We start from the raw sequence: 24,012 nt of genomic DNA on the forward strand, positions 1-24,012 counted from the left end.
ATCGGCATCTCCCCCTGATTACTTTCAGAGTTGTTCCAAACAGTTTCGTTAGTCATGTACTTTTCGAAACTGAATATCGGTAATGACTCAAAAAATAGTCTACCATATCTCCCCCTGATTGCTTTCGTTGGAGAAGAGATTATTGTTCCTTCATAATCAACAACCTTTGGATTGCAGTTCCTTAAGCATTCATTTTATGTCTTTGCTGGGATAAAAAAAAACTCATGTAAATGGTTACTTTTAAGTACATGGTTACATTACCATTCCAATGACGTTGCGTTGGCGCTGAGCTATATCTAGCTAACAAGTTCCATGAGGATGTAAAATTTAATCGAGTATATTACTATACTAAGTACAACAATGCGTATAGTGTACTTATATATGGGAATTTCATCCCCAACACATCTTTGTCATCTTCCTTTAGACGAAATGGTCACTTACTTATATTTGAACCTTGACTAATCATGGGAGTGCTATCAGTATGCATGTCTTTATTAAATTGCCTGACAACTTTAGACATATGCAAACTGGTGGAATGATATACCACAATCTCAGTCTTCGATCGAGCTTTCCCCAGATTTTTAATCTCAAACTCAGATTTCAAATAGCTTTTAAGGTCTCTTATTACATCAAGAGTACCCATCATGTCTGTACCATCGACATAGGTAGCTACAATTCCAAAATCAAGAACTTTCTTATGAATACGCAAGGAAAAATAACGTACTTGTCTATCTCATCCAAATCAAATAGCCATTTAGACGGGTATACCACATCCACCTGATTGCTTCTATCTGTAAGTGAGAGTTCTATCTAACTGTAAATGCATTATGTGGTTTAGAGTCACTTGATTTGGGTAACAAAAGACTATCAAGTACGTACTTTTGTAAATAAGTTCTATCTCTTGATTCTTTCAGAGATACGTAACAACCACATACATATGTTGCATTTCAAGTCCTTTTGAAATTACCAAGCTAACTGAGTAGCTGAATACTATGAAGTTCATTACAAAACAATTCCAGGGTTTTGTGAGAAACCTCGCGCCACAAGGCGAGTTTTTATACTTTAAGACTTCTTTCTTCTCATTATGCTTTATGAAAAATTAATCATGTATGTCCAATATGCTTTACACTTGGTTGGTTAGTACTACTACACCAAATACATGTATATTTGTCAAAGAACCAAGTTCTACCTGGATTGTATAGGCCAAATATGCTATTCGTTGACATTAAGCAACAAGGAGCACGGTTCGATTTCATCTTGCTCTATTTCCTTAAGTAAGTGTATATGAAATTAATCATCAATATGCTCGCATGATCTTTCCATTGACTCGTGTGCATTCTCATAATCCACTTGGGATGTCATTGTTCTCTGGAATCATTAAACTTCAGAGCGTTCTCCAGTTTGATTCATGGACATATTCAGAGAGAATCATATGAGATGATTTCTGATGATATAAGTAAGTTGTTCCTTCCTCACCTACTTCCTTTCTAAGTGAGGATTAATCGAACCAAGTGGTCTCTCCAACTTCTTTTATGGAGCCACAACCTCAACCACACTTCCACTAAGTGTAGTTGCAACACCTTAGTCTATGTTGTATATCCCTTATTGAGGATTTGTAACCTTGCAGGTAGGTTTGCAGCTGGTAAGTGTGATCTCATCACTTTAGAGACATCAATGTACATTCTGAAAATCGATTATTCTTTCACTTCACATTTACATTTGTGGAGTACAAGAATCAATATGAGACACAGTGGGAATACACCGCGACAATTCCTGTCGTTCCCTTAGAAAATACTTTTTCTTATCTCCCTCTAACGATGGGAAGATTGTCTCATTAAAGTGATAACCCGCAAATATAGCGGTAAGAGATCTTCTGCCAAAAGTTTTAAAATGCGGATAATTGTTGGAAGTTCTTGTCCAACATAATCACTTAATCATTTCGATGACCCATCATAGTACGACGTGGAGTTGTAAGGCACATATATAGTGCAACCAAAAATGTGTAAGAACACAAAATGTTAGGTTTATATCCAATTACCAACTGGTACGCAAATAATGGTTGACCAACTGTGGGTCTTAAACGAATAAGTGAATATACGTGTTATATTGCATATTCCCCAAGCAGTTAAAGGTAGGTTTGTACGCATAACCATGCCTTAGGAACCATATTTAACCTTTGAAGATAACCTTTGCGAAACCATAGGGTATAGGATGCTCTGCATTGATCCTATTAAACATGCAATAACCATAAAGTCCTTTTGATATATACTCTCTAGCATTTACAAGGGTTGGTGATTCCTTACATGTATAATGTTTGCTAGTAGTTTTCCAAACGCAACATTACTTGGGAACTATAACTAGTCCAAAATGTCAAAAAAAAATCCATGAGAGCCATAAGTCACTTTAATGGTCCCCATTCTGCATGGATATTCTTCTAAATATCACCTCGTTTTCTTTGTAATATGGATCGTTTACCATTTACATCTTAGGATGGTCTCGGTCCTATTTTACTGAAGGCTTTGTGCATCTACTTAAAAGCATAACGGGAAGGGGTTTGTGCATCTAGTTCTCTAGAGAACACTTATTGAGAGATATGTTGTTACTTCACATTCTGTCGATGTTTTTCTCGTTGTCTCGTCCACTCAAACACAGTGATGTACATATGAGTCCTTTCAAAACGAAACATCATATCACAACCAAAGTGCCTTTATGGTTATGTCAAAGTCTGTATGAGTCAACTCTCAATATTTCATCGTCGAAGTCAATATGGATTCAATAATCCAAATACTATAGTGACTTACATTTCACTAGATTGACTCATTAGTTTCTCTAAGATATATTTCCTTCCAAATATATTAGAGACTATAAAATATGCAATCCATCACATTCTCATCATTGTGATTTTCCATATGATTCCACTTGCATGTGTCTCTTTGGAATTTAACAAGGTGATTATTTCTCGATACATATAAAGCTTTTGTGACTCTTAATCTTTGTTCCATCTTGGGAAAAAAATTTGAGCATTGCTTCGCTCGATGATCTAATCATCGTAATCACATTATAAGGAAATAGTTCAAAAACTACTTTAAATTCCTTGAGAGTTTCGTGTAATAAGTGGTGTGACCTTATTAGGTAACAAAAGAAAATCTATCTCATTTACTTTAGAGTGTTACCGTTCATGAAGATGATATACTTTTCATCATAATGTATGAATGATCCTTATAACTCAAGTAATTTTGAGTATATCTCAAGTTCTTTAGAGTATTTCAATCTCATGAAAATGATATACTTTTATTCCATAAGTGCAGACAATGAATTTAATTCTTCGCAATTTTTTTATATTTATTTTAGCTAATGAAATATATGTCAAACTATCATGTAGACAACAATTTAGGATCAAAAATATAGAATCTAACCATACGAATTCGATTGGATAAAGGTAAGAACAAAAATGGGTAAGTGTATTGACTTGGAAAATTTCTTATTTCCATTAATGTTGATGTCTAGGACATGGCCTTCTCCAAGAATATAGTGTGTTTGTTTTCCTTTAAACTCCCTATATCTCTTGTAGTTGACTACTAATATATGATACTTGCATTACAACGCTTGTAGCATTCTCAGTAAAATGCTTATACTAAGGTTTGGTATGAGTCAGAATTACATCTTTGTCCCATTATAGGTATATACATTTTCTTTGTATCATTACTACTGGAGCCAGAATTACATCTCTGACTCATGGAAACTTTTGTGAGTTTCTTTCCACAAAACGTGAGGTGTGCTTTATTTACAACATACCATTGTCAAAGTTATTGACTCATTATAGTCTAACAAGTGGATTACATCCCACTTAACATTCAAGTTTGGGGGAAAATGAATGTTTCGACAAACTTCCTTCAAAGCAATACATCGTCTGAAGTTAATATGTCGCCTTGGAAATGTTGAAGGTATTCCTCTTTGAAAGGTATATCTTTATAAGTTGAAGATTTTTATGAAGAAAGTATTGTACTTGTATACAGAAACTTCCACATCATAGACTCTTTAGTGGTGCTCAAGTACTTCTGAGTTCAAAAGGTCAAATTAAAGTCGAATTGGTTTAGTCAAAGTCTGGTCAACTATTTGATCAAGACCCGGTCCATTGGGTTGACAAGGTCATGTTTAATGAATATAAACATATATGGTCCATTATATATGAAATATTCAGGCCCATTTATAATAAGTGTGAAACTATTAGCATATGAGCCCAAAACATACCGTTAACCCTAAAAATTGAATTTGTTTTCTTTCAACTGTTCTGATCGACAGACAAATGCATCATAGTCCGATCATGATTAAATTTGTACTGTAGATACACCACAATGTTTTGAAAAACATATTAAAATTTCAAAGATATCCAACAGGTAGATAAAAAGATATTTATGACGCCGTATAACTGTTCCAATTCACGTTTCTGTGGACACAACAGGAAATATCACGTACTTTGGAGTAATTTCTATGGTTGGATCTTTATGAAAGTTTGACGGTATATCCATGAGGATAACATATACCACGTATAAAAATTACAGAATAATCCAACGATTAAAATTATACTAAGCTTAGGTTTTTCAACACTGTTATAATTAAGGTTTACTAAACGAAGACAGTTCTACTAAAATCAAAATTTAAAGATTGCATCATATTCCGATTTGATTTAAATTTTAACAGAGTAAATAACGACTAAGATGAACGTACTAAATTTTCATGAAAATCTGGTGAAATCCATACGTTTGAGAATCATGCTTTTGTGGAACCCTAATATATACTATGAAACGAAATTTCTTTGTTCAAAAGAAATACCTGGTAACGCATCCATGTAAAAAAAAATCAACCGATCCAATATAGCTCTGCGGTATAGCTTCGTGCATGATAACGTGCTGTAGTAGAATAATAGGAAAAAAAAGGAAGAGGCAGAGGCAGAGAAGATAAGGATTTCTATTGATTAGCCTATTACATAGGTAAAGTATCCTTTATATACATTAAAAAGAAAACCCTTAGGCTTCTATTTGGGCCGCACACCCATGGGCCATAGGCCCTACAACAGCTAACACTTTTTTTCTCGATAGGCTTCAAAACAACAAAAAGTTCCTGAAATGGATAGTGAGTTGAGAGTCGCACTCCACTTCAATATGTCGAATTCCCAATTTATTTGCAAAATGAGTCCTTGACGAACTGCACAAACTTCTGCCACATTATTGGTTGCTCGGTGAAGATGCTCAGCGTAAACAACCATAAACTGACCATTGTCATCTCGAAGGACACCCCCATTCCTGCAAATTTACGATCATTAAAAGAACCATCCGTATTAAGTTTAAAATGAGAAGATTGTGAAGGCTTCCATTGAACATTAATACGCCGCTTATGATCATGAGTGACAAGCAAAGTATTTTGCAAAAGAGTTTGGTATGTTAAAATATCTTGGATAGCACAGTTAACGATTTGTTGACAATTAATCGGAACATTGCGGAACATATATTGATTTCTAGAAACCCAAATATACCATAACAAGTGAGGAAATAAAGAGTTCCAGCGCATTGAGTCTACAAACTGGCACAGAGAACGAACTTCCCCGTCTAGAATGTACCTGTTGCCACACCGAAGAAATGCTAGTACAGTTAAAAAGCACAAGTAGAGTGCACGTGTATTGCACATCGGTAAAGACTATATAGTCCTTGCATTTACATGTTCCAAAAAATATGACACGCTTTAATTAAAGAAAGTTGTTCTCTTTATTTATCATTTACTCCCTCCGTCCCACTGTTAAGTGACCTAGTTGAAATTTGCACAATTTTTAAGGCAAGTAGGAGAGAGAGTGACTTCCAATTGTGTTTTCCGTATTTGTCCTCAAAAAATATTCTAATACCTGCTATGCCTTCCCTCCAATCTCCAACTTTTCAAATCTGACAAAACCAAATTTCATTTTCAATACAGAAACCCAACATATCTGTTTGGTCGGATTTCTCAATATTAATTCGTTCGAATTTCAAAATTTCTAAAAATCACTTTGATCTCTACAAGAAAAATCAAAAGTATACTGAACTTCAGATTAATTTGGTTTTTACAAAAACAAGGTTCCAAAATCAAATTGAGATCTCTCTTCAGGTGATTTAATCTGAGATATATCTTCACTCAGGATATTCAATATGAGATCTCTCTTCACTCATAAACTTCAGGTGATTCATATGTACGCATGTACTCCATCTGAAAAATCAACAAGAAAAGTTCATCAAATCTCCACCTGAAATGAGATAAATTTCAGGTCTGAAAAATATCAAATCAAATTCTCAAAGCAGGAGTATTGTACAGCAGGAAATCAATTTGAGATTCAGAATAAACAGAACTTCTAAGGTAAATCTCTAAATATTTACCTCATTTTGAAATCATCTTAAGTTGTGAAGCATAGTAGCAGATGTAAAACACTGCACATGTAGGATTACAAACTGTAATGAAGAATTCATTATAACTAGGGCCTTTACACCTCTTTTGGGAGCCTGTAGAAATAACAGATTTCAGAAAGCAAGGTCAAATTAACAGAAGAATCTGCATCATCTAATTTGCAATTACAAAGATACTCCAATTTCACATGGATTTTACTCTCTACATCAATATATTATCCAATAGTTGTAGAAACTGCAGATATACTAAGTTAAGCAGCGCATCATAGTTATCATTTGGTCTTCAACTGTAAGCAGGAATACTTTGAGAGATAATCCTAAAGGTTTAGATCAACTACATTATCGTTTAATTTTCAACTGTAAGCAACTTCCGAAATTTTCATGAGATAATCCTAAAGGTTTAGATCAACTACACCCTTATTTTACATCAAAGATTTCTAGGGTCAAACATCAGACTCCTTGTCCAAGGTTGCATTCATAAACTAATTACCTCTAACTGAACTAATTGGCAATACCCTTTGAATTAATTAAGGTGATGGTGATAATCGATGAGCTGGAGGAGATTGAGTTCATTACGAACAACGAAGAACTGGATGAGTACATGATGAACAACGAGGAGATGGATGGATTGAGTTCATTACAAACAACGAAGAACTGGAGGAGGAGTACATGATGAACAACGAAGATCTGGAGGAGATGGAGTTCAGTATACTTTTCTTCATGACAAAAGCAACAGAGAATTACTACCTTCATCCGGAAGAAACCGAACCATATCGTACATGTCAAAGTAAAAGGTACATTAAAAAGGTCATGTTTTTGGCAGCAGTAGCTCGTCCTAGGTTCGATGAGTTTGGGAATGAAGTTTTTAACGGAAAAATAGGTATATTTCCTTTTGTAATAAAGAAGGCAGCAAAGCGAACGAGCAAAAATCGTCCGGCTGGAACACTCGAAGATAAACCAATTGAATCAGTGAACAAAGACGTTACAAGAGCTTGTTTGATTAAGAAATTATTACCAGCCATTCGGGAAAAGTGGCCAAACTATAATGGGGAAACTATCTACATCCAACAAGATAATGCGAAACCACATATTAAAGTGGATGATGAAGAATTTTTAAAAGAAGCCGCAAAAGAAGGTTTTGATATTAGGTTGAGATTCCAACCTTCACAAAGTCCCGACATGAACGTTCTTGATCTAGGGTTTTTCAGGGATATACAATCGTTACAGCACAGAGAGGCGCCTACTACTGTTGGAGAACTTTTATCGGCTGTGGATAAAGCATTTAATGAATTATCGGCACAAGCTCTGAGTGACGTATTCCTCTCATTGCAACTATGCATGGTAGAGGTTCTAAAGCTTCATGGAGGAAACAATTATAAATTGCAGCATATAGGGAAAAAGAAACTTGCACGCATTGGTGAACTTCCTACTCAAATCGAAGTGGATAAGAATCTGGTGAAGGAAGCAACTAATTACCTCTCATGTTTAAGACATTTCTGCAATGCTGGAGAAACACATGGCAATGATATCATTATGTAGTTTCTGGAAAAAGCCTTCCAGCTGCTAGCAAAGGTTACTTCAGCAAACCATACATAGTTTCTCCAGCAAGAAAACCTCGAATGGTTTTATCTACAGAGACAAACAGTCACAATAAGCTGTTCATTTTCATGTAATTTGACATGGTTTCATTTCACTGTGTTGGTATTTTCATGTAATTTTACATGGTTTCATTTCACTCAGCCTGTAATCTTTACACTCATAAGTTCACATGAAGATAAGCTAAACCTTTTGCTATCTCCAGGCAAATCTTATGCCTTGTTGGCCAGTTCAAATTCAGTCACTTTCTTCTTTACCTAAGATGGTGAAATTTCTAGTAACTTACTTTTGCTAACTCTATTGTACGTTTCAAATATGTAAGGCCCTCAACAGAAAGATAGGGACCTATAAGGATGTAACTCAAGTTACATTTTTTAATCTTGAGTATCATGAAACCTTACTTCTTAAAAGTCTGAGAATAAAACAAGTGGAACCAAATAACGAGCAGGACACACATAAAAACAAACCTGAAGCTGCTCCAAAACAAAGCGCAGACCCTTGACTGTTGCATTGACAAAAGAAACATTTGAGTTCTCTCCATCTTGAGAAATCCCTCCTAGCTCATTCATCAACTTTTTGTGTGTATCCATCACATCATCCTCGTTAGCAGGAGCTGAAATCTTTTGCAGGGTGACTAATGCAAACTCCAATGAGTACTGAAAATTGAAAGAAATATGAAGATATGTAGCTGATGAATTCCATATGGTGACACAAGTGGCACTTTATTCCCCTGCAAGTAAGACATGAAACTAGTTAACCTTGTGTGCATACACAAATAAACAATAAGATTATCATAGTTTATGTTTCTTCATGCCTTGGCCACGCATACATCATAGTCTCCTCCTCCAGCTAAAGCGCGCCAATGACTTGAAAGTGGATACGATGAATTAGAGACAAGTCTACGGTCGGGAGTGCCCACTAAATTGTTGGATTCATGGGAATCAGTATTATGAAATGCTGTTGTGACGATGCCAATGTTGTACAAGTCATATTCTTGTTGCTTGCTACATGGATGCCAAGTATTAACAACACTCTGTGGGATGCAAATCTTTGAGATGGACACTTGTCCTATCGTCAGTAGCAATGAAATGAACCCTAGTAACAAATCTACTCACTGTAATGTTTGAACTGCACTATTTTTGCGACCTCAGCAAAAGATGAACCCGGAGGCCGCTGTAGCAACGGAACATGAGCTAAAAACTCAATTACTGCTCATCCAACACCAACAAGAATCATACAAAGTTCTGTACATTCAAGAATCAGAAAGAAAGAGTATGATGTTGATGAGGTTAATTACCTTGTTCAATATCCATTCGCCGGTGGTGGTTCTGAGGAAGAATTCTCGATATCTGGAATGTATGCGTTACCCAAAAACCTATTATTCTTCTTCTACTACTACTTTAAAGAGATGAAATTCTCGATATCTGGAATGTATCAATCTTAAACATTTCGTTAGAAGCTCCACTGCTTCCCGATGCTATTCAACTACTAGTAGTTAACTTGTACTGATCAGCTGCACATCAAAACCAAATCATATCAAAGAAATTCCAAGAATGCATCAATTACTCTCAAATAAAGAAAAGCAAACAAGATTTACACAATTACAAATGTACACACCTATAGGAGTAGTTTTGAAGTATAATCACGAAACTCAATACATATATTCACTGCCCTCTCTTTAGTCATTCATAAACCTATGGCTCGAGCAAAGTTCCCTGCAAGTAATATTGTTCAGAAAATTCATTATAAAACAACAAGTCAACAACAACAAAAATGCTTCATAAGTTTACGTACTTACGAAATCATATGAGAAACCTCAATTACATGTTGTCCATCAAATTAATCATATCATATTCATCACATGGATCTAAACATAAGTACAGTCTTAAGCTTTCCCTCCCTGTCTCTCTCTCAGACATGCATACACAAAACAGTCAATCAATGGCAACAACAAGGAAAGCTGATAAAACACGTTACCTAAGGGTTTGATTCATCCATTGAGATGGGTCAGTTAATTTTAACATGAAAAGAACAAATTACACAAATTAGAACATATCCTAAATTTGACAAATTCATAAAATCCTACCCTATCCCCCTTGAATACCAATTCAATAATCAAATCCCTATCCCCATTTAATACCAATTCAATAAAATTTGATCTAAACCCTATATCAGATTCAATTTCAAACTTTGGTAGATTTATTCATAAAATCAAAACCCACACAGAATATGTTAAGTTTAACCCAAAAATGTAATCTTTTTATCAGATTCAAATAAAATTGAAGATAGAAAAACTAACAACAGAGAAGATGAAGATGATGAAGATGAGAAGACGGAGATGATAAAGGTGATGGTGGTCATCGTAGTAGAAGAAGAGATGCCGTTTGACGGTGATGGTGGTGGTGGTGGTGGTGGAGATAGGACCGAAGAAATGGAGAGTAAGAGTGAGACTCAGGAAAAATGAAGGGAGAAATGGGGAGTGAGAGTGAGACAGTGGGAAAATGCGTGACATTTAGGGAGAGGGAGAATTTTGGAAATTCACCCCATTCATTTGGAATAGGTCATTTAATGGTGGGACAAAATTAAAAACCAAGTAGGTCACTCAATAGTGGGACGGAGAGAGTATCATGTAACAAAACACTGCCCGTACTGCACCTAAATTTTGTTTTCCGCCTCCACTCTTACATGAATAGAGTGTTTCCTCTGATTTGTACTCCCGTCGACGAAACAATGAATAAAATTATTAAAGAAAAAGATACGATCAATTAGCATGATTCGGTCATCAGGTGTTATGAGGAATATCTAGTAATGTGTCTTGTGACAGCCAGGTCACAAACTAAAAACCAATAGGTGTAAGGTGTTCGATTTTTCCCCTAAACTAACAAATTCAGAAATGTTATTTGGCTCCCTATTCTCCACCTTCCTATTCACCTCCCTATAATTTAAATCTCACATCCATTTCGAGATCCGCATTCACATTCAGGTGGGATTCACCATTCTCCTAACGTGGAGTTTAGATTATAGAGGGAGAATAGAAAGGAGGAGATTAGGGAGCCAAACAAAATTACTGTAACAAATTCGTGTTTTTTTAAATTAATTTCATCTCCCTATGTTGAAAAAAATAAACATAAAGTCAATTTCATCCCCTTGTGTTGAAGTCCTCCCATCCCACGTATATGAATTGATTAGTGGGACATTCACACATTAGGCAGTACCATTTATACACGTCCCACTTACTCGTCCTGGTGGCATATAACCACAAACGCATACGTAGCAAGTGTATAAGGGCATTTGTGGATGAAATTGACTCTGTCTCTCCTCCTTTTTGTCATTCATAACTCCACAACGGATCTCTTAATTCGTATTATCTTCTTCTAAGAGCTTCAGGTGATGATAATAATCAAGTTGATATTTTTTATTTTAGGTTTTCTTTTTCTTTTTATTATTTTTCCTCTCAGTGTTTGCAAGTTCATCATCATATTTCTAGTTGTAAATTGTAAAGTAGCTCTATTTTGGTTTAATATCAAGTTCCTTCAGATTGACATAATTCAAAAGCTGTAACCATATAGTCGGGATCCTTTTACTTGAAATGCTTAAATTTGTTCTATGGTTTTGTTAAAATTCGATAAGAATTTGATGGAGATTGGAATTTTGGGGGTTAGAGTCTCGAATTCCAATTGGGAAATAAGTTCAAAATCAGAGTTGTTGGTTCTCTCTCAAAGAATGATAGTAGTGATTACGGTGGTGGTGTTTCATTTTTGAATTGCAGTGGTGATGTGTATCGGTGACGGTGAATTGGATAAATGATAGTGTTGGTGTTGTAAGGCGCTGATTATGATGTGTGGTAAATCGAGTGGGTAGATTATGTCAGAATTTTGATAATGGTTTGTGTATGATGATTTGGAGGTGGTGCTGGTTATGATTTGGTGGTGGTGGAGCTGGGTACTGCAGAGGTGGTGTTGAGGAAAGGGAGTAGCAGAGGTGGTGGTGAAGGAAGAGAGTATTTTGCTAATGTTTGATTCGAAGTTTCCTCTGCCGCAGGTGCAAAATTGAATAATGAACTAAAAGGAAAATTGAATAATGAACTAAAAGGACAGAAGGGAAATTTAGACATTTCCAGAGCGGTGGTGTCGGTGGCGGTGCTGGTGACGGTTGTGGTTATGCGGTGTCGTCTCAGATCAGGTGGTATGGAAGTGTAGAAGTGACGGTGGAAATGGTGGTTGTGGCGGTGGAGTTGGTGACGGTGGTGGTGACTGTGGTGGTAGGTGAAAAATATAATAAAGGGTGGTGGCGATGGATGGGTGAAGAAGTATGAATAGAGAGAGGACTTAAAGGAAATGGTGGTGATGTCTATGATGGTGGCGGTGTGTGATGGTAATTTTTGTCGGAGGATAACTTGGGAAGAAGCTAATTTTGCTGGGGTATTTTTGTCCAGTAACCAAAAAATTCACCTGTGACGGGAATCTTCAGAGAATATTCGATCATCCAACGGCCCAGATTTTAAAATAAAGTATATCCAACGGCTACTGTTATTTAACTCTTAGAATTTTGATTAGTCTTGTTCTCGGGGAGGGTGGGTGGGGGGAAGATGTGGAAAATATATTCAATATCAGAGTGGCACATTAAACAGCTAGGGGAATCAACAATCCTCCGACGGTAAAGCGTTTGCCTAACCAGAAGCTTGTTAAGACAAACCTGTCATATGAAATATCTAAGTTTTTGAGGTACAGGAAGTTTCCATATGTAGTACCAATCAGAATTATAGTCCTCATGTTTCAAGTTGCGCCTAATAAGATGCCGGTAGGCACTTTTAACAATGACCTCTCCAAAAGAGTTATGAATCCAAATCCATTTATCAACTGCAGATGCAGAATGTGGAATTGGAATAGAAAGAATGTTTGTACAGACATTAGGTGGCACAGCAGCTCGAGTATCAGTTAAGTTCCAAGTGGAGGAGGCCCTGTCGATAACATCTTTGACACGGAGATCAGAATTATCAAATAAATGAGGATCAACAATGGAAATCAGGGGAATATTCTTGACCCAAACATCATTCAAAAAACTAATATCTTGCCCGTTACCAAGACTCCATCTAAGACTTGGAACAATAGCATCTCTACCTGCCATAATGCTACGCCAATTCCAAGAACAATTCTTCTTGACAAGACAGGTCCAAATGTGTACACAATTTGCCCCTTTTCTTCGGGCTTGAATGACTAATGGGTGCCTTGAAGAAAAACTCTCGTCGCATATTCTTCTCACTCCTAATAACTTCTCCTAGATACTTGGGCACGTCTTTTATTCGTGCATTAACTGCTTATGTAACGGGCACGTTTCCCATTCCTCCCTTAATTTCCTTCTCTTTCTTTCGGGTATTTTAAGGATAGAAAGGAAATTTATTTTCATTCTTCCTAAACGCTCTCTCATGTTTTCATTCTTTTTTTTTTCAGCCCTTAAATTTTCTGTCTGTCTTCATTGAACCTGTGACCTTAGATTCTCTGTCAGTCTTCATTGCACCTGTGATCTTAAATTCTCTGTCAGTCTTCACTAGACCTGTGATCTTAAATTCTCTCCACCTTAGCATTAATCACGCCTGCTTCCCCTGTTTGTTTCTTCTACTGCTGTTTTTGCCGGTAAGTTTTTCTTTTCTTTATTTCCACTGTTTCACGCTGTGTTGATTTGTGAATTCTCTACTACTTTTGTTCCTTGTTTGTGATGAAGAACTTCTTATGATGCTTGCATACTAGTTTGCCCCTGTTCTTCATCTTAAATTAAGGAAGCCACTACTTCGAGGGTGTGAATTTTATGAAATTTTGAGCATGTATACTAATTTTAGGGTTTCTGCGTTATCGTGTGTGTATTGCTATGGATGTGGTTTTTTGATCTTTGGTAATGTTTTTTGATTGTGTGTAACTCGTTCTTGATTTTATTCTTTTCGCAGCCATGTCTAACCGTCCGCGGATTACTTATCAGACTCCTGATTCTGGGCTATCGAGATCTCCTCCGCGTCGAGAGTCTCAAGATGATGTTCGTCGGAGTCGAGTTTCTTCTGGAGCGAAAGCCTCGTCCTCTAGGGAAGAGATTCCTCCGACAATTCCGTCTGGTTCCCGAAGAGTCTTCGATCGCTCAGCGGCTCGTCCTCGTGATGATACTAGGAGTACGCAGGCTCCGCCCCGCGCTGTTGCTTTTGACATTCCTCCTCTACGTTCGTTAGTGCCCGAGCATCATCTGCGGTCTTCTCCAACTTTTAAAGGGAAGAATACGAAGGGTGTAGCTCCTAGGGTTGAATCTTCAAAGAATCCCCCCGTGAAGAGAAAAGCTTCGGAAGCGTTCGTTAGTTCATCCGGCCCCGCCGAGGAGGATGAGGCTGCTCCCTTGATACGCAGTGTCTCTGTTAGCAGGAAAAAAATAACCTTCAAGCATATCGATCTCGAAATATTCAAGGAAAAGCATGAGCTTCAAGCCTTCAGGGTTCGTTTCTATGCCTCTGAGGATGATATTACGTATGAGCTTATCTCCAAGTATGAGTTCGATGAATTTCATTTGTTAACGACGGTTGGAACATTCGAAGCTGGTCTTATGCTGCCGTTGTACAAATCAGGTGATTCCTTCTACTATGACGTGCTCGCTAGTCGTGAAGGCTCTTCCACCAATACTCACAGCCGTTCCGTATCCCAACTATCGGGGAATTATCTCCGCGCCCTGAAGGAATGCTATCTGCGGAGTAAGGGGGAAACGTCGATGACTTGTTACGTCCCCAATCCCATGGAGAAGGAATGGTATACTCCTGAGAATTTCAATAACTCCTTCGGTGATTACGTCAATAGTAGGAATCGCAAGCCGTGGAGTGTCAGCCTTCGGGATCTCCCTGCTCCTCGGGGCGAGATTCGTCTGTTAAATGAGGTCAGCGATGCCAAGCTGAAGTATGTTCCTGGCACGGAGGCGTCTAGTCGTCGGAAACTCTTCCCCGCGCGAGAGAGGATCAAGCGCGATCATGACTACGAGTGGCACGCCACCGTTATCGAGATAGTTGGTCCGTGGGCTTACGGTTGGATTCCTGGTCCCCGCGGTTGGCGGCCTACCGAGAATAGTAAGCCGCGCGAGTCTCCTCCTGTTCGCTATGGAGATTTCTGTCCCTGGCGTCTGAACTTTGCGGGTATGAATTTTCCTTATGCCCTTGACGTCGTAGAGGGAGACGAGGAGGATGATTCCGGTGCTATACTCCCACCGAAGAATACCTCAGCTGCTCAGGTACGCGGATTCTAGCTGCGCTTCTTTTTTAGAACTTCCATCAGTCGGGAAAAATAATTCTTTTTGTGGTGTTGGTTTCAGGTGTTGAAAAAGAAAAAGATTAGGCCGAAGCAGTCTTCTACTACTGTGATGGGCGAGGTTGAAGCCCAAGAAGAAGTTACTAGTCCAGTGAACGAAGAGTTTGCTGAGGATGAGATTACAGATGGGGAGGAACGTACTGGTACCTCCCCTATCAATGTCGAAGAAGAGGTCTTCACTGGTCATGCTGGTGATGAAGGAAGGAACAAAGCCGTGGTGGCTGATGACGTTATTATCGGGGATGTTTCCGTCCCTGCTGGTGATGCCGCGGATACCCTTCCCACTTCTCAAGAATTTTCTTTTGATCAGATGTATTCCACGGGGGAGTTCTTTGACGAAGCCCTCGATTTTCCCGAGGACTTGTCTTTACTTTCCCCCAATGATGATTGGGATGTTCTTGGTGGTGATGGTAATGGGGACGCTACTATAGAAGATGTTGGTGCGGAGGAGCCTGCTGTGCATGTAGGCGCAGAGAAGCATGCCAACATTTGTGCTGAGGGGGTCGTGTCAGAGAAGGGAAAATCTGTCGTTGATGCGCCTGCTGATAATCTTCCCCAGTCGCCGACGTCTGAGGGTGAGGATGCCATCATGGATTGGTTTAAGGAAAAGGATCTTCTACTTGTCTCTCATCCCGCTCCTGTTGTTGCTGGGGAAAAGGAATCAACCGCGTATACCCGTCGCATGATGGAGATGTCTTCTAAGGCGCGGGTGTCTGAAGCCTGGGGAAAAAGGTTGACTGTTCCCGAAGCTACCCTTGTGCCGGAGCCTCCTACTTCCGTTGCCGATATGATGGCTATCGCCGACGGGTATCAATATGGCTTTCCGCAGCAGCGTGTGCTGGAGGTAAATTTTTGTACATACTTCTACGTGACGATCAGATGCTTCGGTGAAATAATGTTTTGTCATCTTGATGTGTAGATGATGAGGAGTGAGCATTGTAACCACGTGCTGTATCAGTTCTTCAAAGCGAAATCTCTGAAGCTCGAGGCTAAGCTTCGTCACCGAGAAAAGGAATTATCTGCGGCTGAGGTGGAAATAGAAGAATTGAAGAAAAGCCTTAAGGAGAAAGAAAAGCTGGGTGAAGCAGAGGCCGGTCTTCGTTCAGAACTTGTTGTTGTGCGCGCGGAGTTAGAGCAAACTCGTAGCCAAGTTTCCACTTTCACAGGTTTGGTTCTTTTCCCTCGCCGTATGTCGTCATTCTTCTATTTCTTAGTTGTTCTGTCTGAGTCTCCCCACCCTATCTCCAGTGGGTGGCGTCCCCGAGATGATATGGCTTCGAAACGAAAGAGCTCGGCAAAAATCTCGTATTAGAGATTTGGTTGAGAAAATTAAGAGTGAAGCTAAGAAATGGGATGCTCGGGCTGAGGTATGGCGCGCGCGGCATGTTCAGATGGTCGACATGCAAAATCTGTACAACCATGATCGTGCTTTATTTAATGGCACACTGCTGTGGACCCGTGATAATCTGCGGGAAGCCCGTGAGCGTACTTCCTTGTTGGAATCTAGGATTCAGCTGCTGGAAGAAGAATTACAGACGGCTCGATCCATTCCTCTTTCAGGGGTCCAGGATAATATGCTCTGTCTTGCCAGAGAAAGAGATGATGCTCGTGCTGAAGTCTACGCTCTCAGCAATGCTCTTTCCGCGTCCCGTGCCGACGTAGCTCGTCATGCTGAGTCTGAGAGGAATCTTGAAGTGTGCATGTACAGACTCAGCAAAGGGGTCTCAGAGATAAATAAATAGGTCGACCACCTTCGTCATATAGACTCGATGAAGCAGGTAGAATTAGATGCCTGTCAATTTACTCTCACCAACCTTCAACTACACTATAAGAAATTATCCGCGGAATATGACCATCTTGATGAAGCGCGTGATGCGGTTGTTAATGAGTATGAAGAGGCTTCGGCTTGTGTCGAAGGTATAATCCCATTTCATCGAGTGTGACCTTGTTTTTTTTCTACGCTAACTCCGTGGTGTTGTCTTTTTCAGAGCTCGAGGGACGCCTTCGCGTCACAAATGAAAAACTTGAAAAGGCTCAATCTTCCTTAGCGCAGCAGGAAGAACAGACCAATCACTTCAAGAATTTAGCGGCAACCCGCGAAGAGGCCGTTGGTGCTGCTTCTAGAGAAGTGAATCGGCTATCTTCGTTATTATCCCAAGCCCAACAGCGGACAACAGTTATTAAGCACAAGGCTCGTTGTCAATTGGCTGAGGAGACGAACAAGATGCTGGAGAGGATAGAACTTGGCCTAAGGAACGAACATGGTCTCGTGAAGAACTATCCTCGTCGTCCCGTTCCTTCTGCCTTGCCCAGCTCCTCGGGCCCCTCTTCTGGTGGGAGCGTCCCATCAAGTCTTCGGAAGAATCCTGCCGATGGGGCCGCCATCTAGGTAGAGACCGCAGCGTTCTGTAGGGTCCGCGGCATCATTATACTTTTTGTAATCATGTAACAAGGATATTTTTTGCTGATAATCCTGTAAAAGGAATATTTTTTGATTGTGTATCCTTGAATTTGGCCTTTCACTTCTTGTAATCATCCTTTATGAAATGAATCCTCTTCTTGATATACCTGCAATGTTGGTTTGTTTTTATTTTAAGTATTTGTGAAAAAACAAAACAAAAGTTTTTAAGTGTTTGGGTGCGGTACTGAAGGGTGGTACCTTCGTGATCGTCTTGAGACCTGTCACCCCGCTGGCGAATCCTGGGCCAGAGGATTCCCAGAAGGTGGGGGCCGGGGCAACGTTCTAGGATATGGGATTAAAATATTTACACACCCATTCCGTCGACCCGTTGCCTTAAGATTGGTTGGGTATCTCTTTCTGCTGGGTGCCTTCCCCCTGGTCCTACACTTATGGAAACTGATGGGGGAGCCCTGAGAGATTGTAGATTAACTACTTTCCCCAATATTGTCGGTATATTCCACTGATTTGATAATTTGGAAGCTTGTTTGATTGATAAGTTGAGGCCTGCAATTCCTCTTCCAGAGATAGAAACATGTGGAGCGGTCAGGCTCCCTTCTTCTTCTGGTACACTCCAAGCAGATTCAAATCTGCGTTGCTTTTATGGGAAGTATGGTTTGAGCCACTTAGCATTCCAAGGATGCCGGAGGACCTCTCCTTTTAGATTACGAAGGTAGTAGGAACCGTTACCCGCAACGTCGTGTATTATAAAAGGTCCTCCCCATGTAGGTGCTAACTTTCCCCATTTCTTTTCTTGCTGATACCGTGGGATTGTTCTCAACACATACTGTCCCTCTACAAAATTCCGTAGATTTACCTTTTTGTTGTACTCCCTTGCTAGTCTTCGTTAATAATTTTCCATCTTTTGCAATGCTACTTCCCTTCTTCCTTCCAAGTCATCCAACCTTTCTAACATCATATCTGTTGTGAGGTTTTTCTCCCAAGCTTCGGTCTTCGTGGTTGGCATGAGGATTTCCGTAGGTATGACTGCTTCAGCTCCATAAGTTAGAAGAAACGGGGATTCCCCGGTGGAGGATCTTCGTGTTGTCCTGTATGCCCATAACACATTGTGCAGTTGTTCGCACCATCTTCCCTTATGCTCGTTTAATTGTTTTTTGAGTATAAGGGCGAGGGTCTTGTTGGTAGCTTCCGCTTGTCCGTTGCTTTGAGGGTATATGGGGGTGGACTTGTTCTTTCTTATTTTGAAAGTATCGAAGAGCATGTCTATATTTTTCTCCTGTAATTGCTTGCCGTTATCAGATACAATTTCAGCAGGTATACCAAATCTGCAAATGATGTTCTGGAATATGAAAGTGAACACATCCGCGTCTCTGATCCTGGCCAAGGCCTTAGCCTCCACCCATTTACTGAAGTAGTCCGTGGCTACTATCAAAAATTGTCTCTTCCCTGATCCTTCGATGAAAGGCCCGACGATGTCTACGCCCCATTTTGCAAATGGCCACGGGCTATCGACGGAGTTTAACATTGTTGCCGGCGCGTGGATCTTTTTTGCGAAGCGCTGACATTCTTCACATCGTCGGGACATCCTCGCGGCATCTTGTATCATTGTCGGCCAGTAATATCCTTGCATTTTTGCTTTGTCAGCTAGTGATCTCATGCCGCTATGATTCCCCGCGTCACCATAATGGATATCATTTAGAATTCGATGCCCCTCTTTCCGGGACAAGCAGCGTAGTAATGGTCCAAGGAAGGATTTCCTATACAGGACCCCATCCCGAAGATCATATCTTCCCACTTTGGAGAGTATCTTCCTAGCTTGTTTCTGATCCGCAGGTAAGCTTCCTTTTTCGAGAAAGGCATGTATTGTCACCCTCCAGTCCTCTTCGTTGCTGAAGTCTTCGTCTTGATTTGCTCTTGACAGGATATTCTCTTCGTCAAAGTCATTATGGATGTCTTCTCCTACCTGGTCTTCGATATTTTCTTCCACCGCATCTTGATTGGTAGCGAAGGAGAATTGAGATGCAATCGAAGGCTCGTATACCCTTGCTATTTTAATACCTTCGGCATTTTTATCCCTCAGCATGGATGATATATATGCTAGGGCATCCGCCTGCCTGAGGTCCCTTCTGCATAAGTGCCGGAACTTAATGTTCGGGATTTGTGATGCCAATGTTTGGACCAAGGCCATGTAAGCTGAAAGGGTGTCATCGTACACATTATACTCGAGCCCTATTTGCCGTATGACAATCTGCGAATCACTTGTCAGCCTTACATCGGTTACCCCCATCTCTATTATTATACGTAGGGCATGTACGACAGCTTCGTATTCAACAATGTTGTTGGTATGCTCTTTGAATTCCAATCTAAGTGCCTGTATAATCCTTTCTCCAGTTGGGGTGATAATGACAATGCCTATTCCTGCTCCTTCCTTATTTTTAGATCCGTCGACAAAGACTTCCCATTGTCTTTGACTCGCAGGTTCGAGGATATCCATTGGATCCTTGATTTCTTCCTCGGCTTCTTGTATTCCCTTAATCTCTTCGTCGTTGTCAAGGGGGAGGTCTGCTAAGAAATCTGCCAGATCTTGGGACTTCTGAGAATGTTGAATTTCATGAATGATGTTGAATTGGTCCAGATGGGTGTTCCATTTGGCTATTCGGCCCACTTTTCCCGTGCTTTTGAGGACTGCTTCCAATGGTGCTTTGCATGGTACCCTGACGAGGTGAGTTAGGAAGTAGGTTCTCAGTTTTTGGGTAGCCCATACCAGTGCGAGGATGAGTTGTTCAATCTTAGTATAATTTCTTTCCGCAGAATTGAGTGTCTTGCTGACGTAATAGATAGGATGTTCTACCTTTGTATTGGTTTTGACTAATACCGCGCTGACTGCGTCCTCCGTTGCTGCTATGTACAGTGCCAAAATCTCATCAGGGTCTGGCTTCTGCAGGATCGGGATTGAGGCTAGATGTTCTTTGATTTTTTGGAATGCTTCCTCGAATTCGGCGGTCCATTCGAACCTGCTCCCTTTTTTAAGAATATTGAAGAAATGTTTGCATTTGTCCGAAGACCGTGCAATAAATCTGCCCAACGCTGTTATAGGCCCATTGAGCTTCTGCACTTCCTTTAGATTCTTTGGGGACGGCATCTCTACTATGGCTTGAATCTTCGCTGGGTCTACCTCGATGCCCCTTTTTGTTACCAGATACCCGAGGAACTTCCCCGAGGTGACACCGAAAGTACATTTCTCCAGATTCACTTTCATGTGATGCTGTCTCATTGCTTCGAAGATATTCCTCAGGTCCTGGTGGTGATTTTTACGCAGCTTGCTTTTGACGAGCATGTCGTCCACGTAGACTTCTAGGGTTCCTCCAATCCATGGCTTGAAGATAGCATCGACCATCCTTTGGTATGTTGCCCCTGCGTTTCGAAGTCCGAAAGGCATTCTGGTATAGCAATAAAGGCCATGTGGGGTATAGAACGCTGTGTTTGGCTGATCTTCTTCTGCCAGGGCTACTTGGTTGTAGCCAGAATGTCCATCCATGAATGATAGTTCTTCGTATCCTTCTACTGCTTCCACTAGCTGGTCTATGCTCGGTAGGGGATAGCTGTCCTTTGGACATGCCTTGTTGAGATTAGTAAAGTCGATGCATATTCTAACCCCTCCATTTTTCTTAGGAACAATGACCATGTTGGAGATCCAGGTAGGGTACTTGACTTCCTTGATAAATCCTGCGTCTAGTAGCTTCCGAAGTTCTGTTTCTACTGCCTCATGATACTCTGGAGCCACTTTTCGTATTTTCTGCCTGAACGGGGGCGTGCCCGGTTTGATGCGTAGTTCATGTTGGATTACTTTTGGGTCAATCCCCGGCATATCTCCTAACTTCCAGGCGAACACATCCGCATATTCCTTAAGTAATTTGGTTAAGGAATGTTCTCTTTCTTCGTCCATGATGGTCCCGATTTTGATCATCTTCGGGTCATCTTCCGTTCCTATGTTGATTTCCTTTACGGGTTCTACTGGTGTGAACACAGGCTTTGGGTTTCCGAGGACTGGAACGCTCTTTAATTGCTATTTAGCGTGTTTCTGTTCTTCGCTGGTTGTTGAGGTACTTGTTTCCGTGCTTTGGACATTACCATCTTTCGTCAAGCCCTTTCCTGTAGTTTCCTTAAGGAACAGGTCTACGGCCTTCTCTTTCGCGGTTTCTTGATTTTTTACTCTTCGCATTTTTCGCTGCTCTTCTTGCTCATTGTTGATATGATCCTGAGTGGCCTGGCACTCTCGCGTAGTGATCCGATCTCCCTTGATCTCCATTATTCCCTCAGGTGTTGGAAATCTGAGATATTGGTGGTATGTTGCCGCAACTCCTTTGAGATTATGTACCCATTTTCGTCCAATAATAGCGTTGTAGGGGGAAGGGGTGTCCACCACACTGAATCGGGTTTCCAGTTTCATGGGCCCTGCGTTAACCTGTAACACGATGTCTCCCAAGGGCTTCGTGGCTGCTCAATTGAATCCGTAGATGGTGTGATAAGAGGTCATTAACTGTTCATCATGGAGCTTCATCCGTTTGAATGCATCATGGAATAGGACGTTTACAGAGCTCCCCCCGTCTATAAGGATCTTTTTGAGGTTACATCCAGCTACTGGTAGTGTTAGGACCAAGGGATCGTTATGGTCTTCCATATCTTCTTTGATATCCTCGGCATCGAAGATGATAGGAGATTCCATCCATTCTTCGTGTTCGTCCACCGCTATACCATCGACCTTATACAACTCGCAGCGGTCTTCGAATTCCTTCCGTAACCTTTTTCCAATCTGCGCTGTGAGTGAGGGTCCTGTGGCTTCGGAACACGAGATGGTGTTGATTGTTCGGTTTCCTTCCGGAAGTTGGACTGGTTTGGTTCGTTTGGATCTGTACTCGGTAACATCCTTTCGTATGTAAGATTTGAGCTCTCCCGCATCAATTAATTTTTGGATCATTATTTTAAGGTTCTTGCACTTTTCGGTCTGGTGTCCGTTGAAACAGTGATATTCACAGTAATCTTTAGACTTCTCGGATCTCGGGGGCTGCTTTCCCTTAGACCATGGCCACTCTAAGTTTTCCCTCCCTTTGATCTCTCGTAGGATACGAGCATAGCTAGCGTTGAGTTTCGTGTAAACTTGATCTTCGAATTTTCGGTCGCCTGTTCTTCGTTCATCCCTCCGTTCCTTCCTATCTTCGTGAGGTCTCTCCCCTGAGCAACTCCTTTTGGCCCTATTGGTTTGTTCCGCTGAATTGGTGCGGTGAGACCTCTGCGGATATGCCCTCGGGTTTTCCCGTTGAATTTCTTCAAGTCGAGCGTGCTTTTCGATAATTATTCGAAGATATCCCTCTGTCTTGGGCACGCTCCCATGAATTTCAACAAATAGGGGACTCATTCGGTCTAAGCCCCATTTGTAGCAGTTGATGCTTACCACTGGGTCCACGCTCCCTATGGCTTGGAAGATCTTGTGCCATCTGTTAGTGTACTCCCTCGTGGTTTCCTTGTAGCCAATTGCTAGTGAAAAGAGCTTATCCATCCCGGTGTTTACAGTCTTGTTGTACATGTATGTTCTTAAGAATTTCTCTGCGAGTTGGTCGTATGAGTGGATGGAGTTTGGTGGAAGATTATCAAACCATGATAACGCCGATCCCTTCAGGCTTGACGGGAAGTATCTGCAGAGTACGGCGTCGTTTTGACCCCATCTAGCTAAGACACGGTTGTAGTACCGAATATGTGCAGCAGGGTCGCTGGATCCATCATAGCATTAGAACGTTGGGACAGGGCATTTCAGTGGAATAGGGGTGTTGGCCAAGCGATGAGTTAAGGGCGTGGAGTTAGCTTCTCTCATGACCTCTTCTAACCTTCCCCCGCCTTGTTTATTTTTTAATTTCCTGATCTCGGCCATCATCTCATCTCGTAGTTCCTCCATTGCGCGTTGGTGCTCTAAATTCTTCGGCTCATTACCGTCTGACTCTCCATCGTCATAGTCCGGGTCGGATACGCTACGTCTCCTTGTCGCGTCTTCATTAGCCGCTATGACGACTCTACAGTCTCGGTTTGGCTCTGGTGCTTGGAGCTTGCTTCCTCAAGTTGTTGGCTGGTCTTCGTGCTTAGAGAAATCCGCTCCTTTAAATCTTGATTTTCTCTGGCCAACAGAGCTACAGCTTCTGCGTAAACCTGCTGGCTCTTCCTCAGTTCCTCAAGCTCAGCCATTAGTCGG

The 24,012-nt window shown here is 40.7% G+C and overlaps 1 protein-coding gene and 1 long non-coding RNA gene across 2 annotated transcripts; one reads left to right on the top strand and one right to left on the bottom strand.

The window, feature by feature from the left end:
- The first annotated feature begins 7,097 nt into the window (after window positions 1-7,097).
- Window positions 7,098-7,967, top strand: LOC113273165. The gene has a single exon (XM_026522928.1). It carries the CDS (start codon window positions 7,098-7,100, stop codon window positions 7,965-7,967), a length of 870 nt encoding a protein of 289 aa, XP_026378713.1.
- Window positions 7,968-8,841: 874 nt separating this feature from the next.
- On the bottom strand, window positions 8,842-10,310 carry LOC113362751. The gene is made up of 4 exons (XR_003365809.1): window positions 9,823-10,310; window positions 9,642-9,739; window positions 9,322-9,537; window positions 8,842-9,232 (listed from the first exon to the last, which is right to left on the bottom strand). It is a non-coding gene; the product is annotated as an uncharacterized LOC113362751 (long non-coding RNA).
- Between the last annotated feature and the right edge of the window lie 13,702 nt (window positions 10,311-24,012).

This window comes from Papaver somniferum, chromosome 4, assembly GCF_003573695.1.
Source record: "Papaver somniferum cultivar HN1 chromosome 4, ASM357369v1, whole genome shotgun sequence".
Classification (NCBI taxonomy): domain Eukaryota; kingdom Viridiplantae; phylum Streptophyta; class Magnoliopsida; order Ranunculales; family Papaveraceae; genus Papaver; species Papaver somniferum.

What these genes read in the sequence shown, in the direction of transcription:
- LOC113273165 (XM_026522928.1), top strand. Translation starts at nt 7,098, where the DNA reads ATGATGAACAACGAAGATCTGGAGGAGATGGAGTTCAGTATACTTTTC.